The sequence below is a fragment of the Nannobrachium achirus genome (genome assembly GCF_963921795.1).
Source record: "Nannobrachium achirus genome assembly, chromosome: 16".
Lineage (NCBI taxonomy): Eukaryota > Metazoa > Chordata > Actinopteri > Myctophiformes > Myctophidae > Nannobrachium > Nannobrachium achirus.
In genome coordinates, this window is record NC_137823.1 from 49,537,172 (window position 1) to 49,553,577 (window position 16,406).

At 40.2% G+C, this 16,406-nt stretch overlaps 3 protein-coding genes across 3 annotated transcripts; all 3 read right to left on the bottom strand.

Moving 5' to 3' along the window:
• Nucleotides 1-3,972: 3,972 nt before the first annotated feature.
• On the bottom strand, nucleotides 3,973-6,256 carry LOC308301120 (C-C chemokine receptor type 8-like; the record flags this gene model as incomplete). The annotated part of the gene is made up of 2 exons (XM_080745016.1): nucleotides 3,973-5,047; nucleotides 6,216-6,256. 2 exons carry the CDS (start codon nucleotides 6,254-6,256, stop codon nucleotides 3,973-3,975), a joined length of 1,116 nt encoding a protein of 371 aa, XP_080601142.1.
• A 3,096-nt stretch (nucleotides 6,257-9,352) lies between these two features.
• LOC308301121 (C-C chemokine receptor type 8-like) lies at nucleotides 9,353-12,605 on the bottom strand (the record flags this gene model as incomplete). The annotated part of the gene is made up of 2 exons (XM_080745017.1): nucleotides 12,490-12,605; nucleotides 9,353-10,403 (listed from the first exon to the last, which is right to left on the bottom strand). Exons 1-2 carry the CDS (start codon nucleotides 12,540-12,542, stop codon nucleotides 9,353-9,355), a joined length of 1,104 nt encoding a protein of 367 aa, XP_080601143.1. The 5' UTR covers nucleotides 12,543-12,605.
• Nucleotides 12,606-15,061: 2,456 nt separating this feature from the next.
• On the bottom strand, nucleotides 15,062-15,961 carry LOC308301122 (C-C chemokine receptor type 4-like; the record flags this gene model as incomplete). The annotated part of the gene is made up of 1 exon (XM_080745018.1): nucleotides 15,062-15,961. One exon carries the CDS (start codon nucleotides 15,959-15,961, stop codon nucleotides 15,062-15,064), a length of 900 nt encoding a protein of 299 aa, XP_080601144.1.
• Between the last annotated feature and the right edge of the window lie 445 nt (nucleotides 15,962-16,406).

The following is a 16,406-nucleotide window of genomic DNA, read 5'->3' on the forward strand; positions in this document are numbered from 1 at the left end:
CTTGAGTCCTAGAACCGGCACTGAGCCTGATGGTCCTCTTTAGGTTAGCATTTGTTTTATTTTTCAAACGGTAAGCTCTGTATCACTGAAAACACTCAAATTTAACCATTAATAATTGTTATAATGTTATATGGCATGCCTGTTACAAGTGTAATGTGTTATGCTAAGAATGGAATCTTCTGCCGTCGTCTGAAGACGATCACCTCTTCAGACGATCACCTCTTCAGACTCCACCTTGGCCCATAGCACTTACCGTAGCACTTTCCTTCACTCAATGACCATACATGTAATTTAGATAGCACTTTTTATGTTTTTTGTCTTTTATAATGTTTTTTACTGAATAGTTGCTTGGTCTAGCTACGTTTTTTAGCTATTTTTCTATATTGTTGTATGATGTTGATGTGTACAGTATTGATGTATTACCTTACTTACTGTAAATCGCTCTGGATTAAGACCGCCTGCTAAATGCCTAAATTGTAAATTGTAATTGTAAATAGATGGAACCATGTACTTTGAATGTTTTGGTTTAATTGTGTGAGCTTGCTTAAGCTCATTGCCGAACAAGGCAAGTTGTGCTGTGATTGACTATTCATTAACCAGTATTAATGATTCCTTAATTATAGTGTTATAAACAGATTATAATGCATCATGATTTTGTTAAAATGCATTATAGTTATGGGTTTAAATAGAAAGTAATACCATGGAGTCAGAACTGTGGATCCCTGAATGGGTGGGTTTCTGTAAAATGGGCTGACATGAGGCGCTTTTCCACTGCAAGGTGGAACCAGAACTTTCAGGAACCAGAACCTATTTTTTTGGTTCTGGTTTTGTTTCCATTGCGAACGGCCCGGTTCCAGACAAGGTTCCTGGAACCTCCTGGAACCTTTTTTAGGTCCTGCTCCTGACGTAGAACTAAACTTGAGTTCTGGGAACCTATGGGCGGGGCCAGCAGCGCTCCGGCTCTCGATTGGTCGAGCGGAGGTAACGACACCGAGGAGAACGGGGAGAAATCAGAGCAGTATAATCAGAGAGTGGTGTCACCGCGGGGTCAGAAACAGCGCTGGTCACGTGGTTCATTGTCACTTTACACCTCATAGACTTCAATGCATTTTGTAAACTTCCGGTTGGCCGTTTGTCACTATACGCCAATAGATGTGTGCGTAGAAGACCTGGCCCCATGAAGTGAACGGGAGTGACGCAACTCTCCATTCTAGGGCTCTGGGAGAAATCTCTCACAACACAACAGCGTCATTTTTTAAATCCTATTCCGACAGACAGAAACACAGAAACACTATGGACGCGACGCCAGACGACAGCCACGACACATTGGTCAAGTGAATGTGATGATAGAGACTCTTATTTGTGTCTGGGCGGGAGAAGAAAATATCCAGAAGGAGCTAGAAGCATCCGTTGTAAATGAAAGGATTTTCAAACAAATTCCGTCGCGGTCGTCTTTCTGAAATGGGCGTCGAGTCACCGCACAAGCAGACAGACACGGTGCCAAGCACAAATAAAGAAAATGTACGTCGATAGACCGACAACAAACTAAACAGTGGAGATAAGCATTTCTACATTTGCCCGTGCATTGGTGACTCGAGTCAGCACTCAGCAGCCTGCTTCGTATCTGTGTGTGTGTGTGTGTGTGTGTGTGTGCGCGCGTGCGTGTGTGCGTGAGAGAGACACGCTTTTTTCCTCCATAGAGCAAAGGCAGCGTACGAGCTCAGTACAGTTAGCAGCTTGTTTGAACGTTCTATTGTTTTTTATGTTATTTTTATATCCAGAAAGTAGGAACTAAAGACGTATTTCTTACATACAGCAGTTATTTTAGATTTTAGATTCCCGAATGTGCTGCTGTTCAAATGACCAGCTGTTTTGTCTCAGCCAAATCAGGCTGACCAGTTGAGCTTCCCGGTTGGGTCTGGTTATATGGAAACAAAAGCAGAACTTGGTTCTGGAACTTCACGGGTTCTTGAAAGTTCTTGGTTCTGGAAAGTTCTGGTTCTGGTTCTGGCTTGGCCCTGCAGTGGAAATGCGCCTTTAGACTTAGACCATATCAACATCACAAAATACAAATGAACTGCAGTTTATGACCACTAGTTCTAATTTCAGAGGCTGAACCAAAAAGGCTGCACGTACAGAGGCAAACATATTTGGACAGGAAATGTAAGCACCAGGGCCTGAGAGATAGTTACACAACATTATACTACACTACGCCCTATACCACACAGGATACAAAATTGCAAAACGAACATACTGTACTGTTGCAGTTTAAAGTGCAGCGTGCATCCAAATGTAATGAAATGTATTTCAGAGAGAAGCCATGACTGACAGAATAAAATAGATAGTGAAGCAGATTAAAAACAGTGCATTAAGCAATTTTATTATCTTACAGCAAGAAGAATTAGCAACACAGTACTGTATGTAAACAATGCGTTGTGAATGCAATAATAAAAACTAAAACAAAAAACTATAATAGTTGAGTTTATTTTATATTTTATTACATTTATGAGTCAATAAGTCCCTGGAAACATATATTTTTTGCATTGGGTTTCAAACGCCAATAAATGAGAGACATTTGTTTTGCCATAATCAACACTGTGTCTTCCCTGGTACAATCCACCTAGCACAGTGAACATAACCTCTCTGCGGCGTGCTGCCTGAAAGATAGGGTTATACACATAACACTGAACTAAGAATTGTTATAGTTCACACAATGTTATTGTTAGCCTCCACCAGGCCAAAAGGCTGGGATGCAGTTTCTATCCTTGCATAGCCAGACAATATCACCGCGTGGATAGTCTGGTTCTCCTCAGTATTTTTCCAAGGGGCTGTTACAAAAAGATTCAAACTGACTCTATTGGTTAGACCTAGTTAGTTTACATTATTGACACAAATGTATAAAACATTGGGTCCAAACAATAATCGAAAAACCCATTAATAAAACCTTTAAAAAATACAAAATACAATACTTTAAAAAAACAACACACAACACAAAATCCCTTGACTCATACAACCAATCAACCAATACTCTGAACAACCAATCAGAGTAGCGCAAAGGTAATACACCCGCCCTACATTTGCATACTGGGACCTGGTTGGTGTCAGTGTTATATACTCCCTATAATTGCTCCCGATGTGCAGGTTGGTAACTTGCATGGTTTCCTCCACCATCGGTGTATGAATGGGTGTATGAAGGGGTGAATGTAAAGGCTCATTTGTACTCCAGAGAAGGTGAAGAGCAGTTCACCGCGGTGTAGTTTTCTAAAGTCATACTAGGATGAAGTGAGGGTGAAGTGATGAGACTTTAGAAAACTACACCAAGGTGAAATGTTCTTCACCTTCTCTGGAGTATAAATGAGCCTTAATGCACCATCTCTGTAAAGCGCCTTGGATAAAGGCGCTATATAAAGGCACCATTTACCATTTACCAGTTATCCACAAACCTTTCATCATGATATAATTCAGGTGTTTTGATTTATAGGACAATATGTCTGGGGTGGCTCAATCTCCTCCAGCTGGGGGCCAAACTGGAGAGAAAAGATGGACTCCTCATCTGTCTACAACTCCCTCGTCTCTCTTGCAATCTTTTCTGTTAATTTTATATAAGTAGAACCACTGAATGTATTGACAACAATGGATGTTACATACTGTACAGTACAGTAAATGTTTTGGTGACATGACATCACACACATTGCATGCATGCTCCATAGATGTGTCTTTACACAAGAAATCTATGCACACATTTAATTTGATCAAAAAGAAATGCATATACAGCACATAGAAAAATACTTCTGCACATCAACCACACTCAAAGAAAAAATATAACGCACATCCTCTGTTTTTTGGTGCTGAGACAAAATTTTAAAACAGGAACAGTAAAACGAAGCAGGGTCTCGCAACTCACTTTTGAATCCTCAAAAAAGAGTATACTGTGCTGTTTGTCGCGAAAAATATTACGACTACACACAACCCTTACACTAAAGAAGTGGACCTTTCATTCACACTAGTTGTTGCTGAATAAGTAGACCCTGTGCCTCTGTCTGGAGGGATGAGGGTCTTCATAACCTGACACACCCTACATGGAGCCCTGCTCATCAACCTCAGGAGGTTCCTCCTGAACTTCTGTCCTACAAAAACATACAGGATGGGGTTGAGACAGCTGTGAGAGTAAGCGATGGCCTGGGTGACTTCTAATGCCAATTTGATTGCCTTGCTGCTCTCACATGCTGTATAGACATGAAGCAACTCCAAAGCTTTGAAGAAGGAAGCAACATTATAGGGCATCCAGCAGCAGAAAAACACAGCTACAACTACGATGATCAATTGGACGGATTGTTTATTGGATGATTGGCTGTGTATGAGCTTCCAAATGATCTGGGTGTAGCAGAAAACCATGATGGTCATTGGAATCAGTAAGCCAAGGATGTTCATTTTGAAAAGGGCAAAGATACTCCAGAAATGCCTGTTGTGTGTGGTATCATACACAGTGGATGCAGTGTATTCTGGAGCACAGAATAAAATGCTGTCATTACTGGACCTTGGGGCCTCCTGTACCTGAAGAAAACCTAGATCTGGAAAAGAGGCAAGAAATCCAGCAACCCATGTAACAGCAGCTGCAATTATTCCAAAGGTGCGTGTTCGTATTTTCAGTGCATGAACTACATGCACTATAGCCAGGTATCGGTCAATGCTCATCAGGATGATGAAAAAGATCCCACAGTAAAAGCCAATGTAGTAAGCACCGAGGACCATTTTGCACATAGCATCCCCAAACAGCCACTGGTCCAATTCTTGGTGGGCTAGGAATGGAAGGGAGCATACTAGGAGAAGGTCAGCAAAGGCCAGGTTGAGGAGGCACACGTCACTCATGCTACGGAGCTTCACCCCAAAGATGATGACCCAGAGGACAAGCACATTCCCTAGAAGACCCACGATGAAGAAGAGAGAATAGAGCCATGGTAGAAAGTAGGACCCATGATGTGGGTATTCACATGCCCCATAGCCATCTAGGTCGTAGTCGTAGTCATCATCGTCACTGGTAGGAGAGCTGAGAGGGTAATTGCAAAATAAGAGATGTATAAGCCAGGTGGATTTTAATAATGAAAGTCTGCATCCGTTCTCTTACATTACTTACATCTTACTGTGTACCCCATAAATAAAAATAAAATGTGTAATATACAATAGTACACATTTTAAATAGCAGTTTCATCTTGCACATTGAGCACAAGCAGCGTGCACAATGGTTTCTCAATAATGCCTTACATTTGGACATATTTTCTTCAGAATAACAAACAATCAAAGGGTACTGCACACAAAAGGGCACATCAGAGTAATCCTTTGAATAATGTGGCTCAGCTGACCTGATATATAATAAATAAATTAAAGGCTACTCAGGTTATACTGTAATTAGACAGTGGGTGCCTTCCCTGCGTCTGGTTTGGACAGCTCTGTGAAAGTTAATTAAGTGGGAATCTTGTAGTCTCCTCACAGAGCTTTTCAGTTCAAAATTCTTTCACAATAAAGTTTACCTCCCAATTCAGCGCATTTTACACAGGTACGCAGAGTATTTGAAATGTGACTGATTTGCGGTGATGATTATTATAATGAACTGCCGCGTCATTCTCATCATGGCATCATGGCAAGGTACCAACGAAACCGAAACCTCTACCAAAGTGTCATTGTGCTTTAAAACAAGAAAACAAAGAAGGAAAAACATCTGTCTCCTTTCATTCATTCAGTATTTATAAAACGTTTATTTAAAAAGAAATAGCAGATCTACAAGCTCAAAATGCATTGCATCGCAACACAACGCATTGTGAGCTTTTATAGATTAATTTATGAAATAACAAAGAGTTGAAAAAATGGAAACAAGGTTTTCACCTGACAGCGACGTTACGTAAAACGATTGTGGGGGGAAAAAGGCTCACCTTAGAGTGCTGTTCATAAAATGGCTTGTAGTGATGTCCATCACGCTGAGTCAAAGAGTTTTAGCCATAACAAACAGATCTTTCATATATATCATAAAACCAGCTCAAAGTGATGTTGTAAGACCATCCAAGTGGCATTAAAGACGAAAATGAAACACTAAATTACTTCTCCTTTTATTATGGGAAGTTAGATTATTTTGAAATGTGTTATTGGCAGCGGTGGAACTTGTCACTAACTTAAGTAGGCTACAAGCAGCGAAATGTTAACTGGGCTCGCCTGGTACTCACCTGGCAGTGCTGTTCATAACGTAGCTTGTGGTGATGTCCATCACTGACTGAGCTGAATCAAGCTACCAGGCCTCTTTGTAAGTGAAGTTGCATTTATAGACCCTCCAAACACCAATAACAACCACAATGTTAAGGGAAGTGAGATTAATTTTAAATGGGTGTTGCCAGTGATGAACGGAAACAAGATAAGATATTTTCTTTTCCCTTTTTCCTGGGACTTCTTCTTCACTAAATTACAGACAAAATGTTTTTCTTTTGATACCTCTGTATTTCTATTAAGGTTGTCTTTGAAAATGACTCTTTGGGGTATTTTCCCCCCGTCCTCAATGTATTTTTATTGAGTTTTCAAAATGCACAATAGACATTGGACTATGTGTATCACAAATGAAGACATAATGAAAAAAGAAATAGCTTAAGAAAAAGCAAAGTAAAAATGTAAGAAAGCAGACACAAGACAACTAAAGCTACAAAAAGAAACGTACAAGTCAAGTTCATCACACAAGACTAGAAAAAGTGCTGCTCGGAGCACAGGTCTCCACCAAGTCAGGTAGGTTATTATGGGCCAGCAAATTTGATGGGGTATGAATAATTAGACAGAGCTGTCTTGATCACATTAGTATAAAGATAATGTGGAACAATTTGCGGGATGTACAGTATGGACAAAATATGTAGGAGTAATATAAAAAAATTGTTTCGCTAAAATCGTCCTCCTGTTAGCGCTAAAACAGGCCGATCTGAAGAATTTGGGCCAGAGGTTCTGCATGGTATCCAGGGACAGACAAACACATGGACGGACGGACAGACAGACAGGTGCAAAACATATTCTCGGTCACACCCTCGGCCTGGTGGAGACAAAAAGTCAGCTGTTGATTTTTTAGTTATTTTATTTTTTCTAAAATGTGATTATTGGCTACCGAATTTTCTCCTGTCACTAGATCTGTTTCACCTCATATAAGATGGACAGGACAGTACAGTATATTGAGTAGAACTTTAAAATAAGCATAAATAAGCATCAATTAACAGTTGATAAGGCCCTTAAGAAGTCCTTAAGATGTGTATTAACTGTATTATGTGTAGATAGTCACACATCACACAGGAAAAAACATTATCACACAGGAAATAACTTTGCAAAACAGAAACACAGTGGGTTTGTGGCATATGTGTGACTGCTGGTGCTTAAAGTGCACTGTGCACTATGCGCAGCCAAATGTAAATGTATTGAACAGAGTAGTTGTGACTGACAGAATAAAATACATAATAACCAGAGAGAATAAACAGTGAATGACTAATATTTTGTTATCAAACAGTGTAAGGTGTTTCAGTGAAACATTATAATGCAATGTCAATTCCCCGGCGTCAAGTCAATCGGATAAGCGGTTGTCCGAACCAATTGATCGGCCCATATATATGCATATGGACCGCTTTGCCCATGTATGGGCATGCCCATATACTGTATGGGACAGTGACTTCCAACTGCACAAAGAATTTTGTTCATTCATTTTTTTGTTTTTATTTTAAGATTTTTTATTTATTTTTTGTTTTTCTGCCTTTATTGATAGTATTACAGTGAAGATAGGACAGGAAAAAGAGAGAGATGGGGACTGACATGCAGCAAAGGTTGGCGGGATTGGGATTCAAACCCACAACACGGTGTCAGTCTGGTTAGAGTCTATATGTGCAATGCGCCTGGACCGCTCGTATAACTAATCAAAGTAATACATAATAATAAATGCATTGGTAACGTTATTACAAATTTGAGACATAAAGAAATACAATATAATAATATTCAAATGCAGGCAAAGCTGTAACAGCCCATACAAGGAGATAGAGTATTTGTGTTGTCTTTGATACCATGCTAAGTGAGCACCTCGAGTTTTCATATGCAGGAGGGGCCCATTTTACAAAAAAGCCACAAATCATGAACGCAGTGTTGCAGGCTCTACTACAAATTGGAATCACTCATTGAGGGGCCTCTTCAACATCACTTTCAACAGCACTTGGCACTGTCTGTCGTACAAATTCTATTCCCCCCGAGCACCGAAGCTTCATTGTGTCCTGACAGCTAAAAACCACCACTAATATACATTAGCCCTCGGCAGGAAACAGAGTCTGACGGAGTACAGATAGTCTTGTTATCGTTACATTTTCTAAATATTACACAGAAACAAATGTTATACATGAAAAGAAAACAAAAAAACTATGCAAATATTTTAACATGTAAGGTAAAACTATTAAAAGTCTTCACTGCGTTACAGTGGGTTGTATCCTGAGAAAACCATTGATGGCAGACAATACAGCCCCCACAAAGCTTACGTCATGAACTAATTCAGGTATTTTGATTTATAGGACAATATGTCTGGGGTGGCTCTCCTAATGCTGGGGGCCAAACTGGAATCCTCATCTGTCGTGGCCTGACAGTGTTTCCCTCTTTCTCTCTCGCATTTTCTCCCTTGAATGACGGGCAAAAGTTTGGGCATCGATGTGAAAACGTGATTGACACTATGTATATTAAACATGCAATAATTCTTTGTTTGACGAGTTGCAATATTTTTTCTGTTAATTTTATATAAATAGAACCACTGAATGTTTTAAAAACAACGGCTTTACATACTGTACAGTACAGTAAATGTTTTGGTGACATCAAACAATGCATGCAAGCTCCATAGATGTGTCTTTACAAAATAAATCTATGACCAATGAGATGGAGTTAAACTCATTTAATATAATAAAAAATGCAAAGCACTTAACATGGGAAAATGCTTGTGCGCATCAACCACATTCAAAGAAAAAATATAACGCACATTGTCAGTTTTTTGGTGCTGAGCCGAACTGTAAAAACAGAAACAGTAGAACAAAGCAGGGGCTCGCAACTTACTCACATGTATTAATTTATGACAAACGCACAGTATACTGTACTGTTAATCGTAATTAAAAAAAGGTTTGGAGCGTCAACCACACTGACATACTGACATACTGTACACACACACCAACATTAACACTAAGAATACACAACGCAACCCTTACACTGGCATTTCACACCAGTGTAACTTTTGAATCCTCCAAATAGAGTACAGTATACTGTGCTGTTTGTCGCAAAAAATATTACGACTACACACAACCCTTACACTGCTGGTATTTCATAAAGAAGTGGACCTTTCATTCACACTAGTTGTTGCTGAATAAGTAGACCCTGTGCCTCTGTCTGGAGGGATTATAACCTGACACACCCTACATGGAGCCCTGCTCATCAACCTCAGGAGGTTCCTCCTGAACTTCTGTCCTATAAAAACATACAGGATGGGGTTGAGACAGCTGTGAGAGTAAGCAATGGCCTGGGTGACTTCTAAAGCCAATGTGATTGCCTTGCTGCTCTCACATGCTGTATAGATATGAAGTAACTCCAAAGCTTTGAAGAAGGAAGCAACATTATAGGGCATCCAGCAGCAGAAAAACACAGCTACAACTACGATGATCAATTTGATGGATTGTTTATTGGATGACTGGATGTGTAGGAGCTTCCAAATGATCTGGGTGTAGCAGAAAACCATGATGGTCATTGGAATCAGTAAGCCAAGAATGTTCATTTTGAAAAGGCCAAAGATACTCCAGAAATGACTGTTCTGTGTTGTGGTATCATTCTCAGTCGACAGAGTATATGAGGGAGCACAGAATAAAACTGTGTCATTACTGGAAATTTGGGACTCCTGTACCTGAAGAAAACCTAGATCTGAAAAAGAGGCGAGAAAACCAGCCACCCATGTAACAGCAGCTGCGATTATTCCAAAGGTACGTGTTCGCATTTTCAGTGCATGAACTGCATGCACTATAGCCAGGTATCGGTCAATGCTCATCAGGGTGATGAAAAAGATCCCACAGTAAAAGCCAATGTAGTAAGCACCGAGGACCACCTTGCACATAGCATCCCCAAACAGCCACTGGTCCCATTCTTGGTGGGCTAGGAATGGAAGGGAGCATACTAGGAGAAGGTCAGCAAAGGCAAGGTTGAGGAGGCTCACATCACTCATGCTACGGAGCCGCACCCCAAAGATGATGACCCAGAGGACAAGCACATTCCCTAGAAGACCCACGATGAAGAAGAGAGAATAGAGCACTGGGAGAAAGTAGGACCCATGATGTGGGTATTCACATGCCCCATAGTCGTCAAAGTAGATGTAGTCATCATCGTCACTGAAAGATTAGGCAAAATAAGAGATTTTTAACAATGAAAGTCCTTGCATCCTTTCTCTTCCATTACTTGCATTTTACTCAGAACCCCATACATCATAAATAATAGAACAAGCCCATAATGATCATTCATGTCATGTCATAGTTGTATGTGTTTTTTTAATTCTATTAGACATACCAATGCATTAAAGCACAATGACACTTTGGAAGAGGTTTAGGTTGTGCAGTTACCTTGCTGTGATGTGAAGTACTGGAGTTTGTGCTATTATACAGTATAGGTTCGGGCTGTATACCTCACACCTACAGTATTAATGTATGTCGTATCGCCGGTCCGACCGATATGTTGGAGTCATAGTGTTGGGTGCTCTGTCAGAGTACCCATTGTACTGGTCTGTCTGTGTCTGTCAGTTTGTGCTCATATATGAAGATCTTTGTATCAGAGTTCATGCTAGGATTTTAAACTGCCGGTCCTAGTGTCTGGAATATTAAAATGTATTGGACATCTGATCAAAATGACTGTCATACTGTATACTTGTGCTTTTTTTTTTTTTTTGATTAGTATTTTATTGGTTTTTTTTCTTTTAAAAAACAAATACACCAGCCCAAGGGCTGACACATAACAGGCACAACTTGATTGGCACAGGCGGATTACTGACAGATTACGGTCATTACAATGAGCCAATAACAAAACAAAACAAAACAATAACAGGGCAAGAAAACAATACAATAACGAACAATACCAACTCTAGACAACAACAACAAAGAGAAGGGGGGGGGGGGGGGGGGGGGGGGGAGGCTATGCAGTTCATATATTTAACCCGTTTGAGCGAGCAGGATACTGTGTTAGGGGGGGCTAGCCAGTAGTCTGAGATCATTCATTATTAGTTATTGGCGTAGGAGAGGAATCTTTCCCACTTTAGATGGAACTGGGCCATTCTGCCCTTCATGGAGAAGGATACCCGTATACTTGTGCTTTAATGACAAGCAGGTACGTAAATGCAGCCTCACACTTATATTTTGGATTTAACTATTTGAACATAAACAAGTAATATAGAACACATGTTATCCGTTTCATCGCACATGCAGCATGCACAATGGTTTCTCAATAATGTCTTGCATTTGAACATATTTTCTTCAGAATAACAAACAATCAAAGGCTACTGCACACAAATGGTGCCTTCTGTGTGTCTGGATGGCTCAGCTTTGTGAAAGTTGATTAAGTGGGAATCTTGTAGTCTCCACACAGAGCAGTGTGGCAATGCTTTAATGTGTCCAGATTTATGATCAACGTTGTGTTTCACCTGGATGTGATACAACTTGTTTTGACTGTTCATACAAACTTCATACCTGCAACCGGCGCATTCTGACTGCCGACAACTCATAACTCGCAATAACTTACCTTCACAATAAAGTTTACCTCCCAATGCAGCGCATTTTGCACAGGTACGCAAAGGATTTGAAATGTGACTGATTTGCGGTGATAATTATTATAATGAATTGCCGCATCCTTTTCAACCGGTCAAAATGTCGACCTTTGCTCTGTATCTGTTTGTGCTCATATATGGAGATCTCATTATCTGTCTGTCTACACAGGTACATCTGTCCATTTTGCCCATATATGGTGATCTCTCTATCTGTCAGTCCATGTCCCCTTTTTTTTGTAAGACATTGAGTTGCATCACGGCAAGATGGCAAAACTGAAACCTCTACCAAAGTGCCATTGTGCTTTAAAACAAGATAACAAAGAAGAAAAAGAATCAGCCACCTTTGACTACCTGTACTCTGGTTTCACCAAAAGGTCATACAGTGAATTATACAGAGGCAAGTTGTTTTTACATGCTGGTAGACTTGGTTATTTAATGTGTAGACAGTATTTCCTGTGCTGTCTTTTCTTATTGTCACTGAGGGGTGGAAACCAAGAATACCAGATCAAGTTCACAATGCCTTGCATTGCAAGTTTGTGAACTTTTATAGATTAATTTATGAAACATAACAATAAAAGTAACATTTTAAATTTGGAAAATGGAAACAAGGTTTTCACTTGACAGCGATGTTATGTAAAACAATTGTGGAGGGGGGAAAGTCTCACCTGAGAGAGTTGTTCATAAAATAGCTTGTAGAAGTTGTAGTGATGTCCATCATGCTGTTCGAAGATACCAGGCCAAAGCAAACAGATCTTACAGTATCCTAAAACCAGCTCAATTGTACCCTGTGAACAGCTAATGTGTTTTTGCTTGTCTTTAATAGCATGAGAAGTGATGTTGTCCATACAAGTGGCAGTAAACAAAATTACTTCTCATTTTATTAGGGGAAGTTAGACAATTTTGAAATAGGTGTTGGGAGCTGGAAAAAGTCACAATTTAGCTAAAATCCTAATAGATTTGTCAGCCCGTTCGCATCCCATAGTCTTCATAGTTGTAGTCATAGTTGTCACTGTTAGGTGAGCTGAGAGAATAATTGCAGAATAAGAGTACGGATTAGTACACGTATACCTTTTCATAATAAAATAATTAATTATATTACTATACTATTACCGTTGTTCTGTTTTTGACAGAAAACAACATTGCCTATAATATATACTGTAGAGCTGTTTAGAAAAATAAATCTGTATAATCTTTTTTTCCATACCCATAAATGATAAATAATCATTTGTGCAGGTGGCAAATGAACATTTATGTCACTATCAAAGTATAATTATGAGTCCTAATGAATTCAATTTGTTTAAAAACAAGATCATAAAGGGGGGGAAAACTGTTTCCTTTCATCTAACGGTCATCTTACAATAAATACGAGAAGTCTCTGCGTGTATGTATGTGTGTATGTACAGTATGTATGTATGTATGTAATCCGTGTATCTCGAGAACCGTTCGTCCCACCGGCTTCAGATTCGGCACTCGCTGCAAGCGATCACATTCTGAAATGTGATTACTGGCCACAGAAGTCTCACCTCCACTGTCCTTATAAGATGCATATTAACTGTATTGTGCGTAGATAGTCACAAATCATACAGAGCAAAAGCCATTATAAAGGATGAGTTTAATTTTGTTTTTCACTGCCCACTGTATTTGCAAGATTTGGATGTCTGAATGTTATATGCTGGTTGTTTAATGAGGAAGTTTTTGTTTTAGCAAAATTCATAGAGAAGGCATGGCAGTTAATTGCGTTGGAGAACATTGTGTCCGTAACTCACAATTTCACAATCAATACGTTTTTCTTTTGTATTATTATTTTGTTGGTGTACGGTATGTACCGGTGAATTCTATGTATATTTTGTGAGTGTCTTGTAAGCCTGTGCGGGCTGGGCGTTGTTTGGTGCAGGACACTATAATAAAAAAAAGAAAATCTATCTATCGATCTATCTATATCACATCACACAGGAAATAAACATGCAAAACAGAAACATGGTGTCAACGGGTGTAACTGCTGGTGCTTAAAGTGCACTTTGCACATCCACATGCTGCTCAGAAAACCTGAAACATTGCAAATGGAGTGAAAAAGTGCTATCTATCTATCTATCTATCTATCTATCTATCTATCTATCTATCTATCAGTAATACATCATAATAAATGCATTGGTAACACTAAAAAAAACTACTAAAGTACTACTACAGGTACTAATAATAATAATACATTTTATTTATAACACGCTTTACATTCTTACAAATCTCAAAGTGCTACAGGTTAAAAGCAAGGCAAAAAAATGCATATAGGCAAACAGTCCATTACATGGGACTCAACTTGGCTAGACTAACGGGTCAATGAAAAACTAAGTAAAAACAGGGCAGAGAGTCAGAGACAAAAATAACTTGAATCATTAAGAAAACGCTTTGTTAAAAAGGTATGTACAGTATTTAGTCCATTTTTTAAAAGCATCCATGGCCTGTGGCACTCTCAGATGTTTGGGAGGGCGTCGTTCCACAGGCATGGGGCTGCATAGCAGAACAAATAATAATTACAATCATTTTCCGTTCATTTTATATGAATCGAATCACTGAATGTGTTGAAAACAATGGATGGTACAGTACAGTAAATGACAGACAATGCATGCTCCATAGATTTACACAAGATCTACCGGTATGTACAACATGCGCTCTTCCAATGGCATTGCACTCTATTTTAAGGTTTGAAGAGATGTAGGCTAAAGCCCAAATCATATTAGTTTGGGCAACTACATCGCGCTAGGCAAGCAGTTCCCTCGCGCCCACTTTATTCAGTTGTGTGTTGTGTGTCGGTGTCCTCTGCTGCCTCACTGTGAGTGTGTGCGCTCCAGCCGGCAGCCGCTCCATGTGTGTGACTTGACGTTTAGGCGGAAACAGTGCTGTATGCATGCCGTGGTAAAATAGTATATATTCCGCCCGTTTCTGTCCGTCAAACACGGGTACCCGTCCCGGCGTCCAAACTCTCCAGAACTTGAATGCAGCATGTTATTTTGCCCTCTCTGTGTAGAAATGCATGCCGTACGCCACATCAACAATATTCACTTGACTATGCTTAGTTCAGTGTGGTATCAAGTACCGAAAATAGCCGACCGCCAAGCTCACAATGCGTCGTGCTGCGACGCGTTGTGAGCTTGGAGGTCTGCTATTTTCAATATTTTCAGCAAAAGGCCCTTTTAGAGATTTCAGCCCCTGCCTCTCTAACATTCTCTGCACGTCCCTGCTTCACACAGCAGTGGACCTTTCATCCACACTGGTAGTTTGTGAATAAGTAGACCCTGTAACTCTGTCTGAAGGGATGAGGGTCCTAATAACCTGACACACCCTACATGGAGCCCTGTTCATCAAACTCAGGAGGTTCTTCCTGAACTTCTGTCCTGCGAAAACATGCAGGATGGGGTTGAGACAGCTGTGAGAGTAAGCTATGGCCTCGGTGATTTGTAAAGCCAACTTGATTGCCTTGCTGCTCTCACATGCAATATAGACATGAAGTAACTCCAAAGCTTTGAAGAAGGAAGCAACGTTGTAAGGCATCCAGCAGCAGAAAAACACGGCCACAACTACGAGAACCAAGCGGATCGACTGTTTCTTGGATGATTGGCTGTTTCGAAGCGTCCAAATGATCTGGGTGTAGCAGAAAACCATGATGGTCATTGGAATCAGTAAGCCAAGGATATTCATTTTGAAAAGGCCAAAGATACTCCAGAAGTGCCTGTTTTGTGTTGTGGTATCATTCACCGTGGATGCAGTGTATGAGGGAGCACAGAATAACATTGGGCTCTCATTGCTGGAATTTGGGGCCTTCTGTACCCGAAGAAAACCTAGATCTGGAAAAGAGGCCAGAAATCCAGCAACCCATGTAACAGCAGCTGCAATTATTCCGAAGGTGCGTGTTCGTGTTTTCAGTGCATAAACCGCATGCACTATAGCCAGGTATCGGTCAATGCTCATCAGGGTGATGAAAAAGATCCCACAGTAAAAGCCAATGTGGTAAGCACCGAGGACCATCTTGCACATAGCATCCCCAAATGGCCACTGATCCCAGGCTTGGTGGGCTAGGAATGGAAGGGAGCATACTAGGAGAAGGTCAGCAAAGGCCAGGTTGAGGAGACACACGTCACTCATGCTACGGAGCTTCACCCCAAAGATGATGACCCAGAGGACAAGCACATTCCCTAGAAGACCCACGATGAAGAAGAGAGAATAGAGCACTGGGAGAAAGGAGGATCCATGACGTTTATATACACACAAATTGGTGTCTTCTAAACTGTAGTCCTCATAAGTATATTCTTCACTGGTAGGTGAGCTGAGAAAGAAATTGCAAGATAAGAGTAGGGATTAGGTGCATTTTTATAATGATATGATGCCTGCATATATTAGTTCCAACAGCAGAAAACAACCGCAATATCATAACGCTGTGTAGAACATATGAAATCTGTGCTTCAAGAGTCTCTAGATTGGTATTATGTTGTGACATACAGCAGATAGATCTATGTATACTGTTTGCAAAATGTGTCCTGAAAGGATTTAGGTTTTTCAGGGAGACATATGCAGCTGGATGCACATTAAA